The sequence below is a fragment of the Ochotona princeps genome, chromosome 14 (genome assembly GCF_030435755.1).
Source record: "Ochotona princeps isolate mOchPri1 chromosome 14, mOchPri1.hap1, whole genome shotgun sequence".
NCBI classification, from domain to species: Eukaryota; Metazoa; Chordata; class Mammalia; order Lagomorpha; family Ochotonidae; genus Ochotona; species Ochotona princeps.
This window is the reverse complement of record NC_080845.1, coordinates 44,218,708-44,241,938: the sequence shown is the minus strand read 5'-3', so window position 1 is coordinate 44,241,938 and position 23,231 is coordinate 44,218,708. Positions and strand designations below refer to the sequence as shown.

The 23,231-nt window shown below is 38.6% G+C and overlaps 1 protein-coding gene across 1 annotated transcript in view; it reads left to right on the top strand.

The window, feature by feature from the left end:
- The first annotated feature begins 2,317 nt into the window (after nucleotides 1–2,317).
- ADAMTSL1 (ADAMTS like 1) overlaps nucleotides 2,318–23,231 on the top strand; it is a 410,929-nt gene continuing 390,015 nt past the window's right edge. The window contains exon 1 of the mRNA XM_004581085.3: nucleotides 2,318–2,513. Within this exon, the coding sequence (XP_004581142.2) occupies nucleotides 2,451–2,513 (63 nt within the window). The 5' untranslated portion in view covers nucleotides 2,318–2,450. The remainder of the gene's footprint in view (nucleotides 2,514–23,231) is intronic.

The window sequence follows — 23,231 nt, the reverse complement described above, 5'->3', positions numbered from 1 at the left end:
GTATTAGTGTCTGGGTGAGTTCTTTTTTCTTTACTGAGTTTCTGTTTCTTTGATCTGTCTGTTGATGTAAAGGGGTGTTCTACCGCCCATGTTGGAGATCCAGAAAAAATTTTAAAAAGAAATATATAAAAAAAGATACTATATTAGAGAGGCTGAGGTGGTGGTGGTGGGGCACATCTTGCTGTATATTAGCACAGCCGTCAGTATTCCAACCCAGAATTCTAACTCAGAAAACACTGGAATGGTATATCTGTGCAAAGCATACAAGAATCTAGACCAGCCTAAGTGCTACCAGTCACTTTCAAAGTTTTGTCCTGTAATGATTGGTGTCTCTTTGCAACGGTGGAGGAAGAGATATTAAGTGAAGTTTGACACTTTGTACAACTAGTTTGTATTCTTTAGCTTATGACTCTGATAGGGGAAATAAAAAGGGGAAAAAAAAGTTCTGCAGTATCAATCTCCAGGACATAAAAGAGAGGCACATAACACAGCTTTATAAATGAGCATTTATTCAAATCAGTCAACATTTATTTTAATACAATGAGAATTTCAGACAGCAGGCAGGCATTTTTCTATCTGCCTGTAAATATTCTTTAGCTTATGAGAATTAGCTGGTTTGCAAGAGATTTGTAAAACTAATCTTTCTCAGCAGAAAAGGATCACTTTTATGATTTGTACCATGGATTTGCATAGGCTTGCATAATATAGAGAGGTGATTCCTTGTATTCCCTTTTCTAACATACTGAAAACGTGATTTTTTAAAGCTCCTCTCTCTCTAATTGATGTACTACCTAAAGTAGGTAACCTAAAGCTGAACAACCTGGTTTTCTTCACCTGTTTGAAAACCACCCCTGCAGGTACGTATACAGGCAGAGATGCCTGTATTCACATGTCTTTTACAAGCTGATCAGGTTTTCCACATTAGTGCATCCTGTACCTCTTGTCAGGTTTTTTTTTTTTTTAATCATGAAAGGGAAGAATGTTAGGTCTTAAGGGCTTCTACCCTTCACGGCATATGTTTTTGTGCTGTCAGGATATCTGCAAAAGGAAAAACTTCCTGATGACACATCTATGAAAATACAAGGCTACATTGGCTGTTTTGTTCTTTCAAATGTCAGTGATTTCCTTAGAAGATAACGGGAAATAGATTCGTGCTGGACACTTCACACGTTCTAAAACTAATTGAATCCCCCTCTGGTAGAATCAAATCTTACTTGCTGGTGGATTAAACTGTATCAGAAGCTTTCTGCTTTCTCTTCACTCTTGGGCTGTCATTGTTTCACTACTCAGCATTTCCACTAGGGATCCACTGGACCTGGAAGGTCAACTTATCCAACCACCTTGCAATCATGGATACAAAAAGGCATAGAATTCTCCTCAATCTTGTCAATATGATAGTAGCTCAGATGGAGGGTGTAGGTGAGCCAAGGAAGAGCTTAAAGCTGTTGGTTTAAAAAGATTTAGAATTGATTGAGAATTTCATTCATCCTTTTTCCTCTCCCCTTACAATGCAGACAGTTCAGGGTTGGCTATGTGTCAACACCAAACTGTTCCTCAACCCCAAATTTGAGCCCCACACATCCCAGAGCTTTTGTTAAGGGATTCTTCTGAAACTAGAGCATCTAGATCCCTAGCAGCACCTTCAGAACTGGTAAGCCTCAGGTGTTTTAGACTGTCACTTCACAAAGAATTAGCTTGCATTTTTAAAAAACAGATTACATCCTAAATGGAACTTAGACCAATGTGCTTAAGTTTAGTGAGGAACTTTCAGAAACTTACATACTATTTCTTTTCCAAGTCAAGGAGGAAAATAATGAGGAACTTTATGGAGAAGAAAAAAAGCAGTGGAGGAGAATGCATTTAAAGGTACATTAAGTCAGTTTCTGTCTGAGCTTCTTTTTCTTTATGGTATATGTTATATATTGACAGGGATTGAGTTTCTCTCCTGAATGGAACAATACACAGTCACAGGGAGCTACTGTACTGTACAGAGCAACAGACATCAGCACAGGCAAATAGAAATGTATCTCACAAAGAACTGACCAGGTTGGTTCAAATCACAGGCTCTCTGCTTCATCTTTTCCAATTCTGCATCTTTTGTATTTCCCTTCTGGCTCTGCTGCCGGCTCTCCTTTCTTTGTCGTTCTTTCTCCCCGACTATTTTTTTTTTTCTCTCACTGTTACACTTTCTCTGTCCCCCTGGCTTTGTTATTCAGCATGTCTGATTAGCAGGAGCCTGATTGGCTGGCTGCCTGCTCCAAGAGAGATTCCATTGAGCTTACCCCCCACCCATCCACCCACCCACCCCTCGCTCAGGAAATGTGAGCGGGGCTGATGGAAGCTGATAGGCAGGACTGGAGTGTTAGCACCAGTACTGGATGTGACAGCAGGCAGAGGAGCACTTAGCAGCTTATTCAGTGTCCGATTCGGATTCCGGCAAAGATCCAGGCATGGAATGCTGCCGTCGGGCAACTCCTGGCACACCGCTCCTCTTTCTGGCTTTCCTGCTCCTGGTAAATGCTTTTTTCATTTCAATACGTTGTTATCGCTTTTTAGTCTGGGTGTTGTTGGAGTGTTGTGTGTGTGTGTGTGTGTGTGTGTGTGTGTGTGTATGTGTATGTGTATGTATGTGTGTTTCTATCTTAAACGCCAGGTAAAATCATTCACATGCTTCAGAAAAAGAAACAGAAGCAACTCCTTCCAGAACTTTAACTTCCCCAGCAACGTAAAGTTTTCAGGACTTTTTGAATTAGTTCTAGATGTGTAATTGTATTGATGGGGGGAAATCAGTGAACTGAGGGCTGGCTAAATGGATGTGTGTTTGCTTGGAATTTGGCTGGGATGCCCTGAAATCAGATTCATTCACTGTACTGTTCTTAAGATTTTTTTCAAAGATAGTCTATGAGGGGCTTATCCCTACAAACTCTTGTGAATTATTTTCCCTCCCTACACATGTACTAGAGAACCAGGTAAAAGAGATAATGAGAGCCAACCCAAATTATAGTTCATAATTGGTGGAAGTAATTAATGGATAAGAGTTAATGCTGGCTTTTATGAATTGAGGATTACAGTCTGTGATGGAAGAAGAAAAAAACCATTTTTTATATAGCTGATTTCCATACTCACAGTGATAAGGTGCTCAAGTCTTGCGCATCAGCACACACTGCATTTTTGACTCAAAGTAAATGTTCCATTGTGACTCATACTTGGTTTTATGGGCAGAAAATGAACATTTACTGTCCAAAAAAATCTACACTGAAAATATTAATAGCAATGCACATTTTTTTAAACCAGAGTGTTCTGGGCAGACAACTTAGTAAACCTCATCTGAAAGTTTGATTCCAAAATCTGCACAAACTGATTCCAAATAAACGTGATTAGTATAGTTCTCCCTGTCACGTTTATGGAATGCCAGCACTTCCTCAGAAGGTAACAAGGCAAAAATGGGACAAGGTAAAACTGGAACACATGGAGAAGTTGCATTGATTCATGGATGGGGAGGAAATATTTTGTTCTAATTAAATTCTGACACTTTCATCTACCTTGTAATTTTGAAGTAAGAATCTTTAGGCACAAATCAAAAAATTGCAAGAGGATTCAGCCAGCACTTAATGAGTATATATTTTATGCATTTCCATTTCACCATAATTTACTTTGTTGTAGCAAAGAAATTATAATGCAGTTTTGAAATTTTTAAAATAAAAAAACACTACAGCTTCAGGCTTTGACAGAAACTTGAAGGCAACATATAGACTAAGTTTTTGCTGTTCTAGGAATATAAAAAGCAGACTATTTGGGTGTGCTTTTGGACTCATGAAACTAGCAATTTATGAAAGGTGTCTCATTTTTTCCATGTGAGATATATTACTTGTATACAACATTGCTTTGTATTGTCTATCCTTTGTGACTTTTTAAAATGTGTGTTATTCAGCCCCCTACCACACCCCCAATTCAATTGTATCATGAATAAAATTACCAACACATTGAATTTTTGGATAACTTTCATGATTCTTTGGTACAAGTTTCCCATTCAAGAGGAGATTATTTTTCTGCCCATTTGGTAAATGCAGTGTATTCCTCTCTGATGACTTAACTATATATGTATGTGTATGTTATTTATACTCATATTGAGCATATACTTTTGTGGAAAAAGTATATTTGCTTATTTCAGAAGATTTAACACATTTATAAATGACAGTAGTTGTACAAATAAGATGAACTGCACAAACGCAAGTTTGTTTCATGCCTGCATCGTGTGACTCAGGAATCTTAGAGTTATGCTGATAAAGAAAGCTCTAAGTGGTAATTGTCTACATATAGATGTTAGTGCAGAGCCCTATCATTGTCATGTGTCTTGTGTGTGAATGTGCCAGACATCTGCATGAAAATGAAACCTCTAGTAATTGTGAAAATAAAGCCTTTTGAAACCCATTTTATAGACAGGAAAACAGCCTTATGGTTGAATCTAAGGATTAAGTATTGGGCAGAATATAAGTAGTTTGCTTTATGGTGGAGTGGTTACATGGTTGGCAATGGCGGAAGTAATAGTGCATGTTAGTCTGTCTTGACTGGCTATACGTAGGTTATGTTGCCTCATCCTGACTTTGCCCAACGTGATGAACACTTGTTGCACTGCTCACAAACTGCTTCTTTTAGTTTTTTAGCCAAATTTTCATCTTCAGGAAAAGTCAGGTCTGATCTGTAGTTGGCAAGGGCCATCAAGAAGCTGAACTAAGTGGCTTGCTTTTCTTACAGTTTTTTTTACACTTGATAAACTATCTATTCCTAGAATTAATTTAAATAATTTCCAGAGATCTCTTTAATTTAATTGGAAAATCTCACAACTGTTTAGAGGTGAGCTCTATTTCTACATAAAAACAGCCTTCATTTCATTGTCAGTTGAATCATCTACACTGGGACTCAGGTTTTACCTGTATAAAACACTGAATGTTGTCCAGTGTGAGTTGTATCATAACCCATTCCCTTTGAAGCATGATTCCTAGGAGAATGGCAATTCTGTGTCTTTTTCATTTATTTTACAATATTTTACTCATAGGATATACACCATAGACTTCTTTTTTACTCTGGTCTTAATTGGACAGTCCTACTAGTTCAGAGATTTCCTCTTTATATTCAAGACAAATTAAACCACATAACACAACTTTCCCAGACACCCCCATCCCGTTCCTCTTTCATTTTGACTTCTTTGTCCCAATTGTTTAGCTCAAAAGAAATGTGGCAAAACCCCCGACTAACCATTGACATACATGTTCATCCACACTTGAAGTCAAATCACTTCTTGCCAGAAAGGCATTTAATCAAGTTTGCATTTGCTTTTTTGTTTCTTTTAAGTGGTTTTAAACTCTTTTGCCTGCTATTGTGAGAGCTGCAAGAGTCACACTAGGAATTATAATAAAGTACATGTGTTTTTCTGTTGAATTTCTTTTCTTCTCTGCACTAATTTATACATGGAAACTAGTCAAACACAATAGCCCATTCCCTTCAGTTCCTTTGGCATTCTCTTCCACTATTATCTAAGTGAATCTATCTTGGATGGTGAAAAGAACCATTAGCTTGTGGAATGAATGTTAAATCCCTTATTTACAGCAGTTTGTGCCTGTTCCAGCTGTGAGTGTGTCTGTATGTGTGAGTGTGCATATGTGCCTGTCCATGCACATGCATAAGCACCTCTCCATAATTGTTATTCTAGCTCTTCTCATTTCCCCACACAATCTTTGAAGCAAGTTGAAGAATTTTCATATAAATCTATAGAGCATCATGAGGTACCCATTTAATTTTTTCCCCTATGTGAAACTTTTGTCTAGACCTGAACAGCTACATTTTTGGTGTCTCAAGTTCCTGTTTTGAGTGTTTCAGTCTGTTCAGGTTTACTTGATGATGCCTGTTATTATTTTCATGTGTACCAGTTCTATCATTTCATATAAGCTGAGGAAAAACGTCCAATAGTGGTCACTAGTGATCTACAGAAGAATCCTGTTGCACTATTAGTTTTTCGCTTGAAACGTCTATGAATATTGAAGCCTTTTTTTTAAAGAAGAGAATGATGAAATAAACACATCTGTTCTTGTCTTTATGACTCTTTATTAATATGTGTGAATAAAATAGAAGCCAATCATCTAGCACCCAGTGGCATAAGCTATTATTCCAACTTCAAACGGACACAAAGTTCACATCTACAGCCTAATAACAAAATTAGTCAGAGCTTGTGCAATCTTCATCAGTTGAGTGTAAATAGCCCCTGTACAAGTTGGTAATTCTTTGAAAAGTCAGTTTATTTTTAATGCATTTTGCTCTGGAATTAGAGTAAGACATGACTGAATTCTCCCCTTTATTTTAGCTTACTTAACACATAGTTTTAAACTATGCAATGCACTGTGAATTTCTACATTTCCTATATATAAGTATTATAGTTGTTTAAGAACTCAAAGACAAAAGGACTCATTTAGACTGTTAATGTATTTCTCTAATTCTTCATGTTTTTAATGTTTCCTAATTTCAAGTATGTTTTTCCAATTTCTTTGGTCAAATGACAGCTCTGCTTTTAAGTTGAGTATCTCTCCATTTCTAGAAATGACATTTTCTCAGATGGAGTCATTTAGATCCCATTTTATTCTTCCTTTAGTAATGATCTTCTACTGTGTCTATGGTCTCATGAGTAGAATGACCCAGAAATGACCTCTGGAGTTCCCGAGAACCAGAGTCCTCATGAGTGAGAGCATTCCTTGAATTACCATGAATAACCTACTGGTTAAGTGTGTTGAGATAATCACAGGAAAATGTGTCTAAATCAAGTTTACAGTCTTGCCATTGTTACTAATTTTCTTCTTCTAGAGAGCTGGCTTCAATTTTTGTTTTTACCAGAATGAGACAAGTTCATGTCATTTTCTGTCTGCTTCATAAAAACCATACCATGTGGTTGAATTTTGGCTTGATTGGCAGTGCTGGCTCATGAGCAGCTCGGGATTGGCATAGCAGAGGTGATGTCAGTCCTAAAGGATCCTAATTGAAATAGGCCAGCACAGCTGTGTGGGGAGCCTGCATGCTGACTGGGGGAAGCTATTGCTATCAACCCCTTCTTTCCATGGGCTCAGAAAGAAATGACTAACTCTCCCCAATTCCCGAACTTCAAGATTAAAACCTGCATTGAATAAAGCTTAACTGTTCTGTTTCTTTACCAAGGGACTTTTGTGATCGAGAGCAATCCATTTTCAAGGCAGTTAAAGCAGCTTCAGCCATGTTACACAGATACCTCAGTGGCTATAGCCTCCAGCTGAAAGCAACCTCTGCATTTTATTTATTGAATTTACAAAACAGTTAAGTACTTACCAGTCAGACTCAATTTTTAACTTACATGCATTGTATAATCTTCATTTGGATTAAGGGACTGAACCTTATCTCTCATTGCAATCTTTTATTAGAATAAATGTCATGTTTTCTGTGTTTGGATACGTCTATCACAAATTCTATTCATATATAATTGCCTGTGTAGTCAGCACTTACCAATGGCTTATTAGTAGGCACAAATGATTCATTGTAATCTCTAAAGTACTTTAAATGGAGTTTTAAAAATAGTTGAAACTTGTATTTATTTGAGTGGTAGTGGAACAGGGATAACAAGTGCCTACCCACAAATAGGCCCACAAAAGACAGAAATGGGATTAGAGCTGGGGGCCAAGAAAGTCTGTGACTTCTGTGTGAGTAGCTGAGCCATCACCTGTGCTTCCCAGAGTCTACATTGTTAGGAAGCTGGACTCAGGATCCAGAGCCAGGAATCAGATGACTTCACCAATAGATTAAACACCTGACTCCTTTCAATGGAATCTTTCAGAGTTTCTGTGTTATCTTGCATTGATCTCTGTTACTGTATTTCACTTACTACACTTAGATTTCCATCTTCCCTACAGTGCTACAGGGACTAGGAGAGGGTATGACTTGGTCCTCCTGCCTGTATCAAAATGCCTGATAATTAGACTCAACTAATGTTGTTGCATGAATGAATAGATGGATAAGTAAGAATAACTTGACAAGAAAAGCTGAACAAAAGGGAAGTAGGAAGGAAAAATGTGAACATTCATTTTTTGCTATTTCTGGTTTTGGTAAGATCAAGTCAACATCCCTAATACATTCAAAAGAGAAAACATACATCTTGTTTCCCAAATGTCTATAGCAGCACAGTGAAAACAATTTAAAAACATCCTTTGTGCTGTTGTTAATAAGAAAGAATCATGTTGCATGTTTCATACACTGTTTCTCAAATATTGTTCCTTATACAAAACTTGTCTTCAGAATAAGATGGTATTTATATTAGCCGCAGTTTTATGAAACTTGAAATTGCTAATAAACTCTCACTTTAGCAGAGACAATACTACAAAGTCAGCAAAACTCTTATTGCTGTCCAGAAAAATAAGCTACGTTTCCCAACTTCCCTGTGATTAGATGATGTGATGCGATTGATTTCTATATAGTATATTCCAATCAGAAGCAATATGTGGCCCTTTCAGGTCTGATTTCTCCCACATGATCCTCCAAGGACCTAAGGCTCTCTTTTTACTGCCCTATAAGATGCAAATAAGCCATTGAAAAATGTCAGGACCTTGACATATGCAGAGCCACCAAAGGGAAGTCCCCAGTATTTGAATGCTTCCATGGAACTCACCCTGTATATTAATACTGTGAGCATTTATTTAATCATAAGCAGGAAATAAATATTTGTTATATTAAAATGCTGAATTTTATGGGGAATGTGTTGTTTGTTAACATTGAAAGCCTTATAAAATATGCTTTAAACTTAGATTCTGTGCATGCTAGTACCTACAGGTAGCTACAAATTCCTCCTTCGATTAACTAAGTGCAAAAAAGATACCATGTTACACTAAAGGGATTTTAATCTTTGTAGAGCTTGCTAAGTAGCTGGGAAATGCATCAGTAATACAGGAACAATAGAAAAATGGGTGTATTTTTCAAGTTTAGAATCCAAGAATTAGTGGAGGAGTGGTAGAAACAAAGAAAGAATCGAAATAGGCAGCACTGTCAAAGAACAGTTGAAATCTCCCGGAACAGAGGACTATCACACAACCACCAAAGCTACTTGGATCTAAGAGGGAAGACAGAAACATGCGGGAAAAGACAATGAGAAGACAACCAAAGACAATGCCAGAAAAACCGAGGGAAGCACAATGGAAGGAGGGGGCTCCAACTCCCAAGTGTAAGGAAGACGTTTCACAAAGCCGCACAGGAAGTACAGTGCACTCTTGAGCATACCTTGTCTCAGGCTATCTTGCACCCATTTTCATTGAAGGTGTCTATGTGTCATGAGGGAGCACTGATTTGGGAACGTAGAGAGCTGTTGCTGTGACACTGAATACAGCTCCAGCATCCCTAGCCAGTCACATCACTCTTCCCAGGTTCTGCTAATCCATCATAATTGTCCATTTTATCTAACACTTCGGATTGTGCAAGAGGTATAGCCACTTTCTAATATCCAAGTGTTTTGTGAACAACAAAGTACTACAGCTTTTCAAGTGGTCAGTTTCATTCACATGAACACCTGTCACCAACTGTCTACCTAACACAAAACCTAACTCCATGATGAATAAAGAGATATAATAGCATATAATAAACATAAATGGATTATGACAGCCCTTGCAATAAGGAGTTTCAATTTTTTATTAAAATGCTTCCTAAGATGTCCACATCCTACTTTGAGGTGCTTGAATCCTCTGCTACTGAGTATTCAGAGAGGCAACAGTGTACTTGGCCCAAGTATTTGGTATCCTGCCATCCACACGAGACATTGAGATGGAGCTCTGGGATCCTAGCTTTGACCTAACCCAGTTTTGATCTTTGCCTGGGGGGTTTGGGAAGTAACATCAACTGATGTAAAATCTCTTTGTATTGTTCTCTATGCATTTCAACAAAAGTGCAGGCAACAGAAAAATTTAAAAAGTTCTTAAGGTAAACTGTGGTGAATACTATTCTTATCAAGTTCCCTATACCCTGTGAATAAAACGTCTGTACCTCCTTAGATGCTGTTTGTTTAATCTGATCATATTGTAACTTCTAACAGATGATGAATGTAATTCTGTGTATATTACATTTCTAATATCAGAACTTACTTTTAAATTTATTTTAATTTTTGTTTGATACAGTTCCTTAGGCTCTGGGGTTTCCTCTTCCACCCTCCCTCCCGGTTTTCCCGTTATAATAATAGTATAGTGCTTCAACAACAGTCACAAGAACATCATGGACCTTATTTTTGCAGTTTCTATAGATTAGACTCTGCCACAGAACACTCTCAGTTTTTGAGGTAAGATTAATTCTTTAGGAAAAACTCATGGAGCAAATTGTTATCATTGCGAAAATTACCATTGCACATGACCAACGTACAGGGGGTTTTCATCTGCTGCACTACTGTTGGGCATTCCACTGCCAGACTACAATCTTTATACACTTTTGTTGTTATGTTTACCTTTCAATAACCAAAATCCATGTGAAAAGCAAACATTCCATTTAGAATTATTTTCCTATGAGTACAATTAGAATCATATTTTACACCTCCTATCCTCTTTAGAATTTTATGTTTTTATTAAAATTAATGAATTACAGTAAAATCAAACTAACCTTGTGCATTGAAAAGGGCGTAAATTAGAAAATGGAGTAGCAGAGAAATCGTGTGTGTGTGTGTGTGTGTGTGTGTGTGTGTGAGAGAGAGAGAGAGAGAATATGCCATGTATAATACAGCAATTTATCCCACTTCTGAGGCAAGAAATTGCAAGACTCTTAATAGTTTCACCACCTGTGAATTATTCGGGTGTACCTCAAAAGCGGGTTCTTTCTTGTATTTGTTTAAAGGAATAAGTTGTAGTTCGCCAATTCTACACTGCATTAATTTTCACGGAGTTTCCATTTTCATCTTCATTGATTTTTCAGATTTTTTCCAAAGCTTCAGCCATTCTCCAACTAAAGTTGTGGGCATTTTGTTGTTCAATTATTGGTCAGGGACTTTCTCTAAGTCAATAATTGCTGGGACAAAGGAGTGTGACGACGAAAAATATCCTGACATAAATTCCAAGGGCACTGAAGAAATGAGACAGGAAATTGTGAGCAACCAGTAATAAATACAAACTGTCCTATAAAATAAATATACAGTCCTTTGTTTCCAAGATAAGGTAAGGTGGGATGGCCAATTTCTCAGCCTACTTTGCCTACTGTAAATTCAGTCACCAGTTGAAGTCTGTTAAGAGTATTGTTCAAATATTGTACATCATCATTAGAAGCAGAAAGGGAACAATAAGAGCTTCTGCTGTTCAGATGCTGAGGTAAGATTTAGAAGGCGATTTTTCACAAATACCCTGCCCTTTAATTATAGTTGCTATAGCTGTTTGTCAGTGAGACCTAATATAATTTCACTGATGTGCCACAAACAATTACTTCTCATGTGAGACTTATAGCGGGTTTGGATAACAGACATGCTTCGAAATTGCTGTTATGGCATTATTCTAATTGGCACTTAGAATGCCAACTCACAGGCTTAAAAGGAATCTTCTTTGAGATGTGTATAATGTGACTTCAGTTGACTGAGATATCTTTGAAGGCAAAGGTTTGGTTTGGTTTGTCTCAGACACATTTATATTCTTAGCATCAGGCAGTCTGATATACACAAAGTGCTCAATTAGTTTGTTTGACTAAATGAATTAATGGGCTATTCTGGTCCTTTCATTTTGTAGACCATTGACTTTATTTTTTTTTAATATTTATTTTTATTACAAAGTCAGATATACAGAGAGAGGAGGAGAGACAGAGAGCAAGATCTTCCATCCGATGATTCACTCCCCAAGTGAGCCGCAACAGGCTGGTGCTACGCCAATCCGATGCTGGGAACCAGGAACCTCTTCCAGGTCTCCCATGCGGGTGCAGGGTCCCAATGCATTGGGCCGTCCTCGACTGCTTTCCCAGGCCACAAGCAGGGAGCTGGATGGGAAGTGGAGCTGCCGGGATTAGAACCGGCGACCATATGGGATCCTGGGGCTTTCAAGGCAAGGACTTTAGCCGCTAGGCCACGCCGCTGGGCCCAGACCATTGACTTTAAATGTTTACAAATACTTGACTCACCTCTTGCCAAGAAGACTTAGTAGATCCTGGAATCTGGATCCCTTTCATTTGAGTACCTCCTGTTTCTGGCTAAGTTCATCTTCTTTCTGTTATTCTGCATGAACCTCACAACCAGGAAAACCATCCAGCTAGCCTTGGTAGAGAGCAACTGAAATGTTGAAATATCCCACACAGAAGGAACCAAGGAATCAGTGAAGCTGCTAGAAAGTAATTTTGAGTGAAAATCCTAGGATCATTGATAGTTTAGATTGGGACCTGGCAAGAACAGGGGACTGGCATCTGTTAAGTTTCTCTCTGTTCCAGACTTGTATCATGTCAATGAGATTCATTTTAATGAACAATAAGAAACATTTGATGCTGTATAGGTGAAAATAACTTCATAAGGCCTCAGAGCTCTTAGATTCACTTGGTACAAAATTGTAGATTGTCACTGCAGTAACAAAATGGACATGTTCTAAAAACAGGTCTTTCAACATGTGAGTTCACAAAGGATTTTAGGCAAGGGCAGAGAAGACAGAAATGAATTGGATAGTGCTTTCCATTGGTTTTATATTGCTGTCATGAAATTACTTTCTTTAAACTGTATATTTAACTATTGCTAATGGAAGGGGGACTCTGCCTAAAGAAATAGACACATTCATTCATTATTTATAGTTATTCAAGAAAGAATGTGTTAGAAAAAAATTCTAAATCTCTGAAGATTTATACTTAAGGTCATTTCTTGGGCTTATATCTTTTTGCTGAAATCATCTTTTTCAGTAATGCTGAAACTAGAGCTTAATGAGCATATTACTTTGCCTCTGTGTTTAACTGATCCATAAACACCTGTCTTTTTGTCTTAGAGCTGTACTTACACAGTGAAATCTTTAAAACAGTCCTTCATTTAGGTGGGGAAGAAACCCCATCAGTTGGATATAGGATAAAAAAATGCTGGTAGGTTTTTCCCCCAGAGGCTTGCTAACTTCAGCTTGGTAGTGCTGGGACTCAGCTCACTCTAGGGACTAGAGAACCCTCAAGATCTGGATCTGAAGAAATATATCCAGTAGCCTATGCCCATTGCAAGGTTCTAGATCACTTAAAACTGTGATTCCCTTACTTTTGGCTTTCATAGACCATCAAACTATCACAAACAAATAAGGGTTGATTTTGCAGGTAGGCAGGAAGTACTGGAACTGGTGCAAAATTTTCTAATTTTGTTTTTTAACTATGACAGTAAGAAAATAAGTTTTTGTTGCTACTGTTTCATAAATGAAATCAATAGCTCCAGCTAGCACCAATGTTGTGGCATGCAGCTAAGCCTCTGCCTGAAACAGCAGCATCCCATATGGATACCAGTTAGAATTTTGGCTGCTTCACTTCCTGCTGGTGTTCAAGGGAAGGCAACAGAGGATGACACAAAGTGCCTGTACCCTCATGGGAGACCCGGAAGATGTTCCTGGTTCTTGGCTTCTGGCTTCAGCCTAACCCAGATCCACCCAACATAGCCCTTTGAGGAGTGAGCCACTGAATGGAAGATTCTCTGTCTCGCCTTTCGTTTTAACTACCTTTTAAGTAAACAAAAATTAAATCTTAACAAACAAAATTTTTCCAGCCACCTAATCTCAGAAGAAAAAGCTAAGCTTGTACACCTTGACGGAAAAGCAGTCAATGTCCTTGTTTTTCTCTTTGTGTGTCCATGAGAACTTTATCATGGACTGGCCTATCACCTCCCAGGCACACAAAGATGCTCACAGGATGCTCAAGGACAGTAAACCAAGTTTTAAAAATACATCTGTCTGAGGCTGAGTGGAGCCTATGAGTTGCTGCCAGAGCAAAAAGGAGGAAACAGAACAGGAAGGATGCTGGCCTCAACTGTCTGCACCCTCCCTGACTCCACCCTGAGCAGAGAATAACTTGGTGCAGGTGCACCCTGAAGACAAGGGAAGAGAGGGCATTGTGGGCAGAGGAATAAGCCTGGGAAAAGACCCAGAGGAAGGAAGGGGAGGGTGAGTTCAAGGAGCATTGAGTAAAACCTGGTCAGGGGAACACAGCCAGCTCCTGCAGGGCCCTGCAAGGCCATGGCCTGTCCTAGAGCTTTGCCCCAGGCATTCACTTAGGCTGCCAGCTGTGGTAGTCACGTAGAAAAGGAGCTGCCTGGAGAAAGGAGGACAAATTCTACACAGTTGATGTTCTTTTCCTGGTGAGAAGCCATGAAGGCAGTAACAGAAGCACGAGTCACAAAGATGAAATAGAGAAAAGAGGCCAGCTCTAAGGTTGCCTGGTTATTGGTAGGAAAAGCTTCTCTTCCTTCGTGTTATAATCTGAGGCCTCCAAGGCTGTGTAATGGGGCCTTGTAGGTCCCACTGCTTAGTTCAGAGCCCAGAGCCTGGAACCAAGTAGGTGCTCAAAAAATATTTGCTCAATGAAGGTGTGAAAGAGTGAATCATTTCATTCAAGGCCACCCTGTGAAAAATTGTAACCTACATACAGTCAGGGATTATTTTTTCCAAATTATGGAGGGCTTTGGGGAGCAATAAATGTATCCATATCCTAAAACTCTAAGAACTTTCTGTCAATCAGGAAAGTGTGAATGTAGACCTAACCTTGTTGAAGAGATCACTGCACTGTTATGACTTAACCCTTTATTTGGCCCTGGTGAACTTTTCAAGATACTTAGAAGTTATTTGAAAGGGGCTATCCTGTGATTTTCAGAAGCTTTGTAGCCGTTATGGTATATGAAGTCTGAAACAGAGTCATTTGTACACCTTTACCTGATTATCATGGTCCAGGGTCACACTGTTTTCCTGTGTGGTTGTTTGTTTCTCCTCTCAAACTCATGTGCCAGTTGTGAATCTTTTCATGGGATGTAAGCAGATATCTTTGCCCTAATTTTTGTGGTTCTCCACATTGTCTAATGTGGGATCCACATGTGGCGTTCGCCTTGCGAGCATTTGAAACTCTATTAAGATGTAGTGTTCAGAATGTAAATCTAACCCATGTGCCCTGAACGAATATTAGTGATGGTCTTTAGAACATGACCAAACCATTGGGGGTGGGGCTCTAAACTAATACATCTAAAATTCCTAAAATCACATTTTACATTTAAGCCAACATCTACGTGAGAAAAGGAACCTGCAACTTTCATTTAAGGAGTTCTGCACATTCTGCTTTCTCCTTTTGTTCTTTTCTTTTTTCTTAAGTCAGGTTGCCAATGTGTTAGATTCTTAATCAGGCTTTGGAATGTTATGTCTGAATCACTTCTTTTCCTAATTGTAAACAGTCTCCAGTGTACACATAGCTCTCTCTGCAGCATTAGTATAAGATTGATTATAGCGTGACCTCACCTCCTGAAGCCGACTTGGAGCAGCATCAAACAGGTATTCACACTTTCACTCATGCAGTCCTTCTGACTTTTATTCTAATATTGAACCTCTCGCTTCTACCCACCTTGTTCGTTCCCAAAACTGCCTGTCTCTTCAGATCTGACAAAGGGAGAACCGTGTGTCTTCAGCTCTTCTCATTGCCAGAGGCTGTGACACGGATTTCTATAGCTCACTTCAGAGAAGATTGTCCCACAACCCATTTTAGAGATGAGAAAATTGAGTTCTAAATCCTAAAGAGTGGCGGCAGTTGTTCTGCTTTTACTGTGCATATATTCCATTCTCATAGCCAACAAACTGTATTAAAATATGCAGAAGAGATTATTTCCCATGTTGTTTGAAGTATGTTTTGGCCTCTTTTGGCAGGAGTCTCCCTAGCGTGCTGAGTGATTTCCACAATTTTAGAACCAAGTTCATTAGAGTTCACAACTTGTACCGTATTTCATCGATCCTAAAATGCACATTTTTTTCTCTGATTTTAAAAACTTGGATACGGCTTATAATTGATAGCAGGTTATGGTTTAGTGGGTGACAATTCTTAAACATTCTTAAAGGCACAGATAATAGTCACGTGACTTGGCATCTTACATTTGAGGGAGCACTCTATCGAGGTCTTTCCAATATTCCACTGCTAGAGAACAGCCAAGTGTCAGACTATGAGAAATAGAGTTATGGGACACCTCTCCAGCCTTCCATTCACCACGTTCAGTGCAGTTAGCTCCTTCCTTTCCTCACAGTCTCCCCTGACCTGAGGTGCTGGAGAGAGTATGCTCTGAGTTTGTCGTAGTCCTGGTCTATCATCCACCAGGGTTAATAACCCTGTCTAGTTTGTTATAATTTTCTCTTCAGCTCTGAGTACCTCAGTTTTCTTACATACCTGTATATATAAGATAACACATTGGTTCCTGATACTTGATTGGTATCAGAAAAAAATGAGCAATATTAAAATGACGAATCCCAGGGCCCTCCTACTTCAGTGATCTTGGGCATATGTGTTTTATATGTGACCCAAGCAATCCAGATATTTCTGATTCACACCAAGCTGAAGAACCACTGGTGTCATGACTCTGAGCAATAATTCGTAAGTCATACTGCCTAGATTCAAATCCCGGCTCCATCAGTTTCAGCATTATTATTACTTTCTACACTCTAGCTTCCTTTTAGTACTGAACAGATGTCAGCAATCATATCTAAGTCAAAACATATTTGTGAAGTTTAACAAAGCAATTCATGTAATCTACTGAAATCTTTGCCTATTAACTTCTATCTTCCATGTCATTCCCAAAGAAAGAGAAAAAGAAAAAAGCTGATTTCTATTTGTTTTATGGGGATCTGAAACCTATCACACCAGGGATTCTAACATGCAATAAGGATAAAGGTGACTCAAGAAAGGCATTCTGTGTATTCATTCGATTATTCTTGCTTCATTCAGGGTTCTCAACTCTTCTGTGCATCAAAATAACACTGACAAAACTAAGGTATCTGGGAAGCTGCAAGCCTTGCTATCCCCAGAGACTCAGTTATAATTGGTCTGGGGAGGAGCCTGGACATTGGAAATTTTCTGTAAGTTTTGATAACACTAGATCTAACTAAACATGTAAAGGTTGCAAAAGAAAAAAAAAACCCATCCAATTATCTTATCTTTGAAGATGCTTTTAAACCTCCCTCCAAAAACTAAAAGTTAGGATTCCACTTGTCTTAAAATAGGGATACCATACCAGTTCTTACAGCATATGTGGTTGATGTAAGAAGACTCTATGAATTGTAAATATGAAGGTACTAGAAATTACAGCAGACGTATAAATTTAAAATCCATGTAAATGTGAATATATGTGTGTGTAAAAGAGAGGCAGAATTGTGAGCCATAATGTGAATGTGGTTATCACATTATGCTATATAACATAATAAAGAAGCCAAAAATTATTCTAGCTAACAAAACTTAGTATAATCTGAATAACAATCTACTATCATGTTTAATATAAAAATGCTTAACTATCTGAAAATAGGAACCATTAACATAGACTAACTTTGTACAAAGTAAAAACCAAACATTTCTGAATCAATTGTGAAGGAACAAACTAAAACAAAATAGATACTCTATTCTTGTTGAAAGGCTGGGTTCCTCATCTGTAACCCACTTACTTGATTAGATGTAAAGCAATTCTGAATTCCTCTTATCTGTTAAAGAAATATTTGCAGACTGCATTTCTCATTTCTCATTCTAACAGAAAGTCTACCCCTGCTCCTTTTCCCTAAAATTCGCATAAACTGTCAATTCCAAATAAGAGGTTTAAGAGGATCAAATAAATATGTGTACTTTGAAAACTGTAACATCCCAATCCAACTATGGCTTCTGAAAATCCTCCATTGGCCTCAGCTGTCTGTCTGCTCAAGCACCAATGCCTCAGCTGCAATTCAAGGCCCTCCCCCAGCTTTCCTCCCAACACTATCTTCAGCTGTTCACCTGCATGCGGGCCTGGTCTGCTGGGAACCGTGTTACCGAGGACTTGACCTGGACATAACTGGAAGCAGGCTGTGATACCAGTGGTTTGTCATTGCAGATGACAATGGTAAGACAACTCCACAGTGAGCTATTTGCATATGGAATGAAAGAGAAGGAAACAGGAAAGAAATGCATTGCAGAATTACGATAGAATGACAAGCATGTGTGTGTATCTGAATGAGATGGGATGAGGTAAAGAATTGGGGATCACAAGGAGGAGGACTGATTTATAGCATTGTCTACTTTTTTTTATCACAGTTAAAGGCAAGAAAAAACCTGAGATCTTAAACTTTAGTCACATTTGGAAAATATTGAATTTAAATTACTAAGAAGTAACTTGGGTTAGAAGCAACACAAGTTGGGAGTTGGCAAAATCTAGATTTTTTATATCACCTACAAAAAGACAGCAGTGAAGTGGGGGAGAAAGTGGGTAAGAGAAAACAGCAGTCAGAAGATAAGAGCAGGAATCCAAGGAAAGAATCTGAGAGGTTGCAGCATTCACTGCTCAGTGTGAGTATGATATGGCCAGGGGAAGCATAGGCAAGTGCTTGCTGCCAGCAAAAATGCAGGGGAACATATTGCAAAGAAAGGTGGGAGGGAGAAAGTCATAGGATGTGGTGAATTACCGGATCTGGGTGAATTTCAGAGGAGCCACTTCAGTCAAGGAGTGGGCAAAAACTAGACTGCCAAGTGTGAAGGAATTGGGAGATATTGAGGAAGTGGTTGTGGAAGATGTGGATTAGCCTTTCAAGAAGTTTAGAAGTGAAAGGAAGGCAGGCAGGAGACAGTTTAACTCTCCCTACTGACAAAGTGGAAAGTAAAGGCAGGGAGTACAAAGTGGGAGCTGGGAGATAAAAGTGAGCTTGGTTTTCATAATAAAAAAAAAATGGAAGAGGGTGCTTTCCTCTGCCTTAATAGCTGAAAGAATGCTGATAGCAGCCATGTGTGAAATTGATTTCCAAGGTCCAGCACCAGAGATGGAGGCCGTGAGGCAAAGGGGGCGGTAAACCATGATTTAGCATCTTCACTTTTTCTGCTTGTTACACAACAGGCTTTAAAAAGAGGCCCAGACTGTGCTTCAGCAGTCTTGAGATTGTTTGTGGCCAAGATATGGTTTCATAAATTCCAGAGGCATTATAGTGATTAGAACACTTCTTTAGTCATTAATTTATTGAAAATTTCAGATTTTAAGCATGGCTAATGCAACATATAAATATCACTCCTTCATTAAGTAGTAGTAAATGAGGAAGAAGAAGTCATTGAAAACTCAAAGGTGAAAACCTCAAGACTTACACGATGAAAGCAGAAATTAAGCTGTGTAAACTAACAAAGTATTGCCTCCGCTTCTCAAAGATTGAGCATCACAGAGGACGTACAACAGTTACAAAAATTATCTTATGTCTCTCATACTAATAAACAGTGATTTTGCTAATGGCTGCTTGACATTGCCATTTAATTTATGAATAAATAGAAGATTATAATTACATTCTATATGTACAATACTGAAGGGTATTTTTCAATGCTGATTTTTAAAAGCTGGCAGTCCATGAAATTTAGCCAGGCTCTAAAGCAAATATTTCAGTTAAACTTGACTGGAAGAAAGGTAGAGACAATTGGTACATTTGTTTCTAATCACCATCATTATATCTCATCTCAACCCAAGTTGATCTGTACTGTTTATAGTCAATGAGAGCAAATTACAATGGACCAAGGAAGAAATCTCCTTTAAGAAGCTGAAGTACTTCTTGCGATGGTTTAAAACAAGAAATTTATCTTACAATAATAACCTACTAGGCATGTTATTTTTTAAAAGGTTTATTTATTTTTATTGCAAAGTCAGATATACAGAGAGGAATTGAGGCAGAGAGGAAGAGCTTCCATCCAGTGACTCACTCCCCAAGTGACTGCAACAGCCAGTGCTGCACAGATCCGAAGCCAGAAGCCAGAAACCTCTTCCAGGTCTCCCATGTGGGTACAAGGTCCCAAGGCTTTGGATCATCCTCGATTGCTTTCCCAGGCCACAAGCAGGGACCTGGATGGGGAGTGGAGCTACTGGGATTAGAACCTGCGCCCATATGGAATGCTGGCACGTTCAAGATGAGGAATTTAGCTGCGAGGCCACTGTGCTGGGCCCTGTGCATATGATTAAACTTGCCAGCTGTTGGGTTTTTGAAATCAATATTTAATTAGAGAATCTGTGACATGATTGTTGTCATTGCAACAAAAGTGAAACTAAGCCAAAAATAACTGATTCCTACTTGTTACTGATAGGGGACTTAATATAGGGAAAGCATATCTGTAGATCTACACATGTAGTGCACATATATACATATATTTTAAAACCACTGAAAGTAATTAAGTTGACTATTATCCTATTGAAAGACTTTCAAATTATAAATATTGGGATTGTGAAAGAATTCAATAAAAACATTTATTAATAAAAAAAATACCAAGTACAACTTAGCATTTCTTTATTATTCAGGAAAGCACACTAGTATTTGCCAGAATCAGAAAATGGATAATTCGTAATGAAAGAGAATCCCAAAGAGAGATTCTGTTTTAGGAATTTGTTGCTTCTTAGTAAAATGATCCTTGTAGTTGGAAAAAATAGTACCATTATTTCTCCTTGGGCTTCATTGATCAGTTGTATATGTTGTATATATGTTGTATATGTTAAGCTATCACCCATGATGCCAGCACTAATATAAGCAATAGTTCCAGCGCTGACTGTCCTACTTGGAATCCATCTCTCTGCTAATTCTTCTGGGAAATTAGTAGAAGATGGCTTGAGTGCCTGAAGCAGTGCTACCCATGCGGAAGACCCAGATATAGTTCTAGGCTCATGGCTTCAGCCTGGGCCGGACACAGCCATTGCAGTCATTTGGTGAATGAGCTAGAAGACAGCAGATTCTTTCTCACTCCCCACTCTCCTTCTTCTCCTTTTCCCCCAGTCCTTTCCTTGTTCACCATAACTCTGTCTTTTAGATTAATATATCCTTAAAAAGAAAATGTGTGAAATGAAATGGGCTAATGCAAAACACTAGACCCTTAAAAAAAATTTTTTTTTCTAGATGCAGCATAAAAGAGAGCACCCAAATGCCTGTAATGGCTGGTTCACCCCCCAAAGTTGAGCTTAAGAGCACAATGTCCACAGTGTCTCCTAAGTGGATGGCAAACAAACAACAGCAGCAACACACACACACACACACACACACACACATACTCACAACTAATTGAGCTACTACCTACTGCTTTCTAGAGTCTGCATTAGCTGTAAGCTAGAGCTGGGCATCAGAACTCAGGCAGGGAACTTAAACATCTTCACTGGTTCTTATCCATTAGCTGGATGCCACCCCACAGAATCCTAGACTTGATTATAGCTAGTGCTATTTTAGAAATCATCTGAATAAAATTCCTTCTTGTGCAAGAAGCTAATCCAAGGCCAGATAACTACATTGTTTAAAATATCACAGCATCATGCCCAGCATGGTGGCCTGGTGGCCAACTCCTTGCCTTGTGTGCTCCAAGATTCCATATGGGCACCGGTTCTGACCCCGGCGGCCCCGCTTCCCATCCAGCTCCCTGCTTGTGGCCTGGGAGGGTAGTCAAGTATGGGCCAAAGCTAGTGACTAACTAAACTAACTAACTAACTAACTAACTAACTAACTCAAAATAAGGAATACCACAGCAGCAAAGTTAAGGTATAGCATAGTACAATGACCAAATCCTATTGCCCAGACTGTTCATATTTAGAAGTTCTGAACCATCAATATTATCCATGCATACCTTTTGAAATATTTTATTTTTATAGTGTTATTTTTTTCTTGAAAGACAAAGCATCAGAAAAAGGAATATAGATTGACACTTTCCATCTGCTGGTTCATACCCCTAATGGCTGCAAGAGTGAGGACTTGGCCAGACTGAAGTAGGAATTCTGTCTGGGTCTCCCACATGGGATTAGGGACTCAGATACTTGAGTCATCATCAGCTGCCTTCCCAAACACATCAGTGGCAGGAAGCTGCATTAGAAGTGGAACAGCTGGGACTTAATCTGACACTCCAGTGTGAGATTTAGATATCCTAAGTGGCAGCTTAAAAGCCTACAAGCTTGACCCTATCTGAAATATTGTAAAATTAAACTGTGCTCTCTTGCTTTCATACACATATTTACATACATACACACACAAATCAGTTTCACACTAACATCCATTCTACATAGGAATCTGAATTTAGTTCTGCATCAGACATCAGTCTTGTAAAAGCAACTATCACAATCTTGTCTGGAGCTTCACTTTCATCTCTTGGCTTTAGAACCCTAGCATTTGAAGTTGTACTTGTTTTTTGACATGATATGTATTAGGAAAATGTAAATAGGAAAAAAAATTTCCCCATCACAAAACTTTAATTGTAATTCTTATATCTAAATTTAATTGCTTTAATTAGTTCATTTTTTCCTAATTGGTACTGCTCAAATTCAATTGTTTCTATGATCCATGGTTTTCTGAACAGTGCTCATTTTTGCACTTGTTAAAATGTGGCTTAAGTGTTCTTTGTTTTTGTTTATTTGGTTGTTTACTGAGAGAGGCCTGGACCTTTAATCAAGTGGGAATTCCCTCACCCACCTCCCATCCTAAGACACCCCTTCCAGTCCCAGCACACTCATCACCAAAAAGCCTTGCTTTCTGAATAGTACAGGGACACTGCCTTTCTTCAATGATGAGGGCACTTTGGCAGACAGTCAGGGACTTAGATTATGCTAGATTAAGGCAAGACCTGACAGGCTAATGATCTTTCAGTTTTAACCATTTTGGATAAATCTACAGTTCCTTAAGAAGACAGATAAATGAGCAAAAATGTGATTTCCCCCTAAACATGGATCATAATTGCTTTTGTCCTTTTTTCTTTCCTTGCTTACATGAAGTTTCTGCAAATGTTTTTCCTTCCACCATCTGTAGAGAATCTAGTGTACATGTGAACAGGACCAAAAATAGTCCGGCATCGTGAAATAAACACTTCACTATAACTTGTCTTAGCCTGCCATGTCAATCATTCATTTAGTGAGTACTCATTGAAACCAATTACATATCCATTGTTCTACAAGGCACTGAGAGTACCCAGGCACATTCATCTTTGTCACAGTCCACTTCTGGGGATGGATGTGTAAACAAGTCACTGGAGTACAGTGACTGACAGTACAAAAACAGCCATTCATGTCAAGTCCCAGCAATGTACTCAGA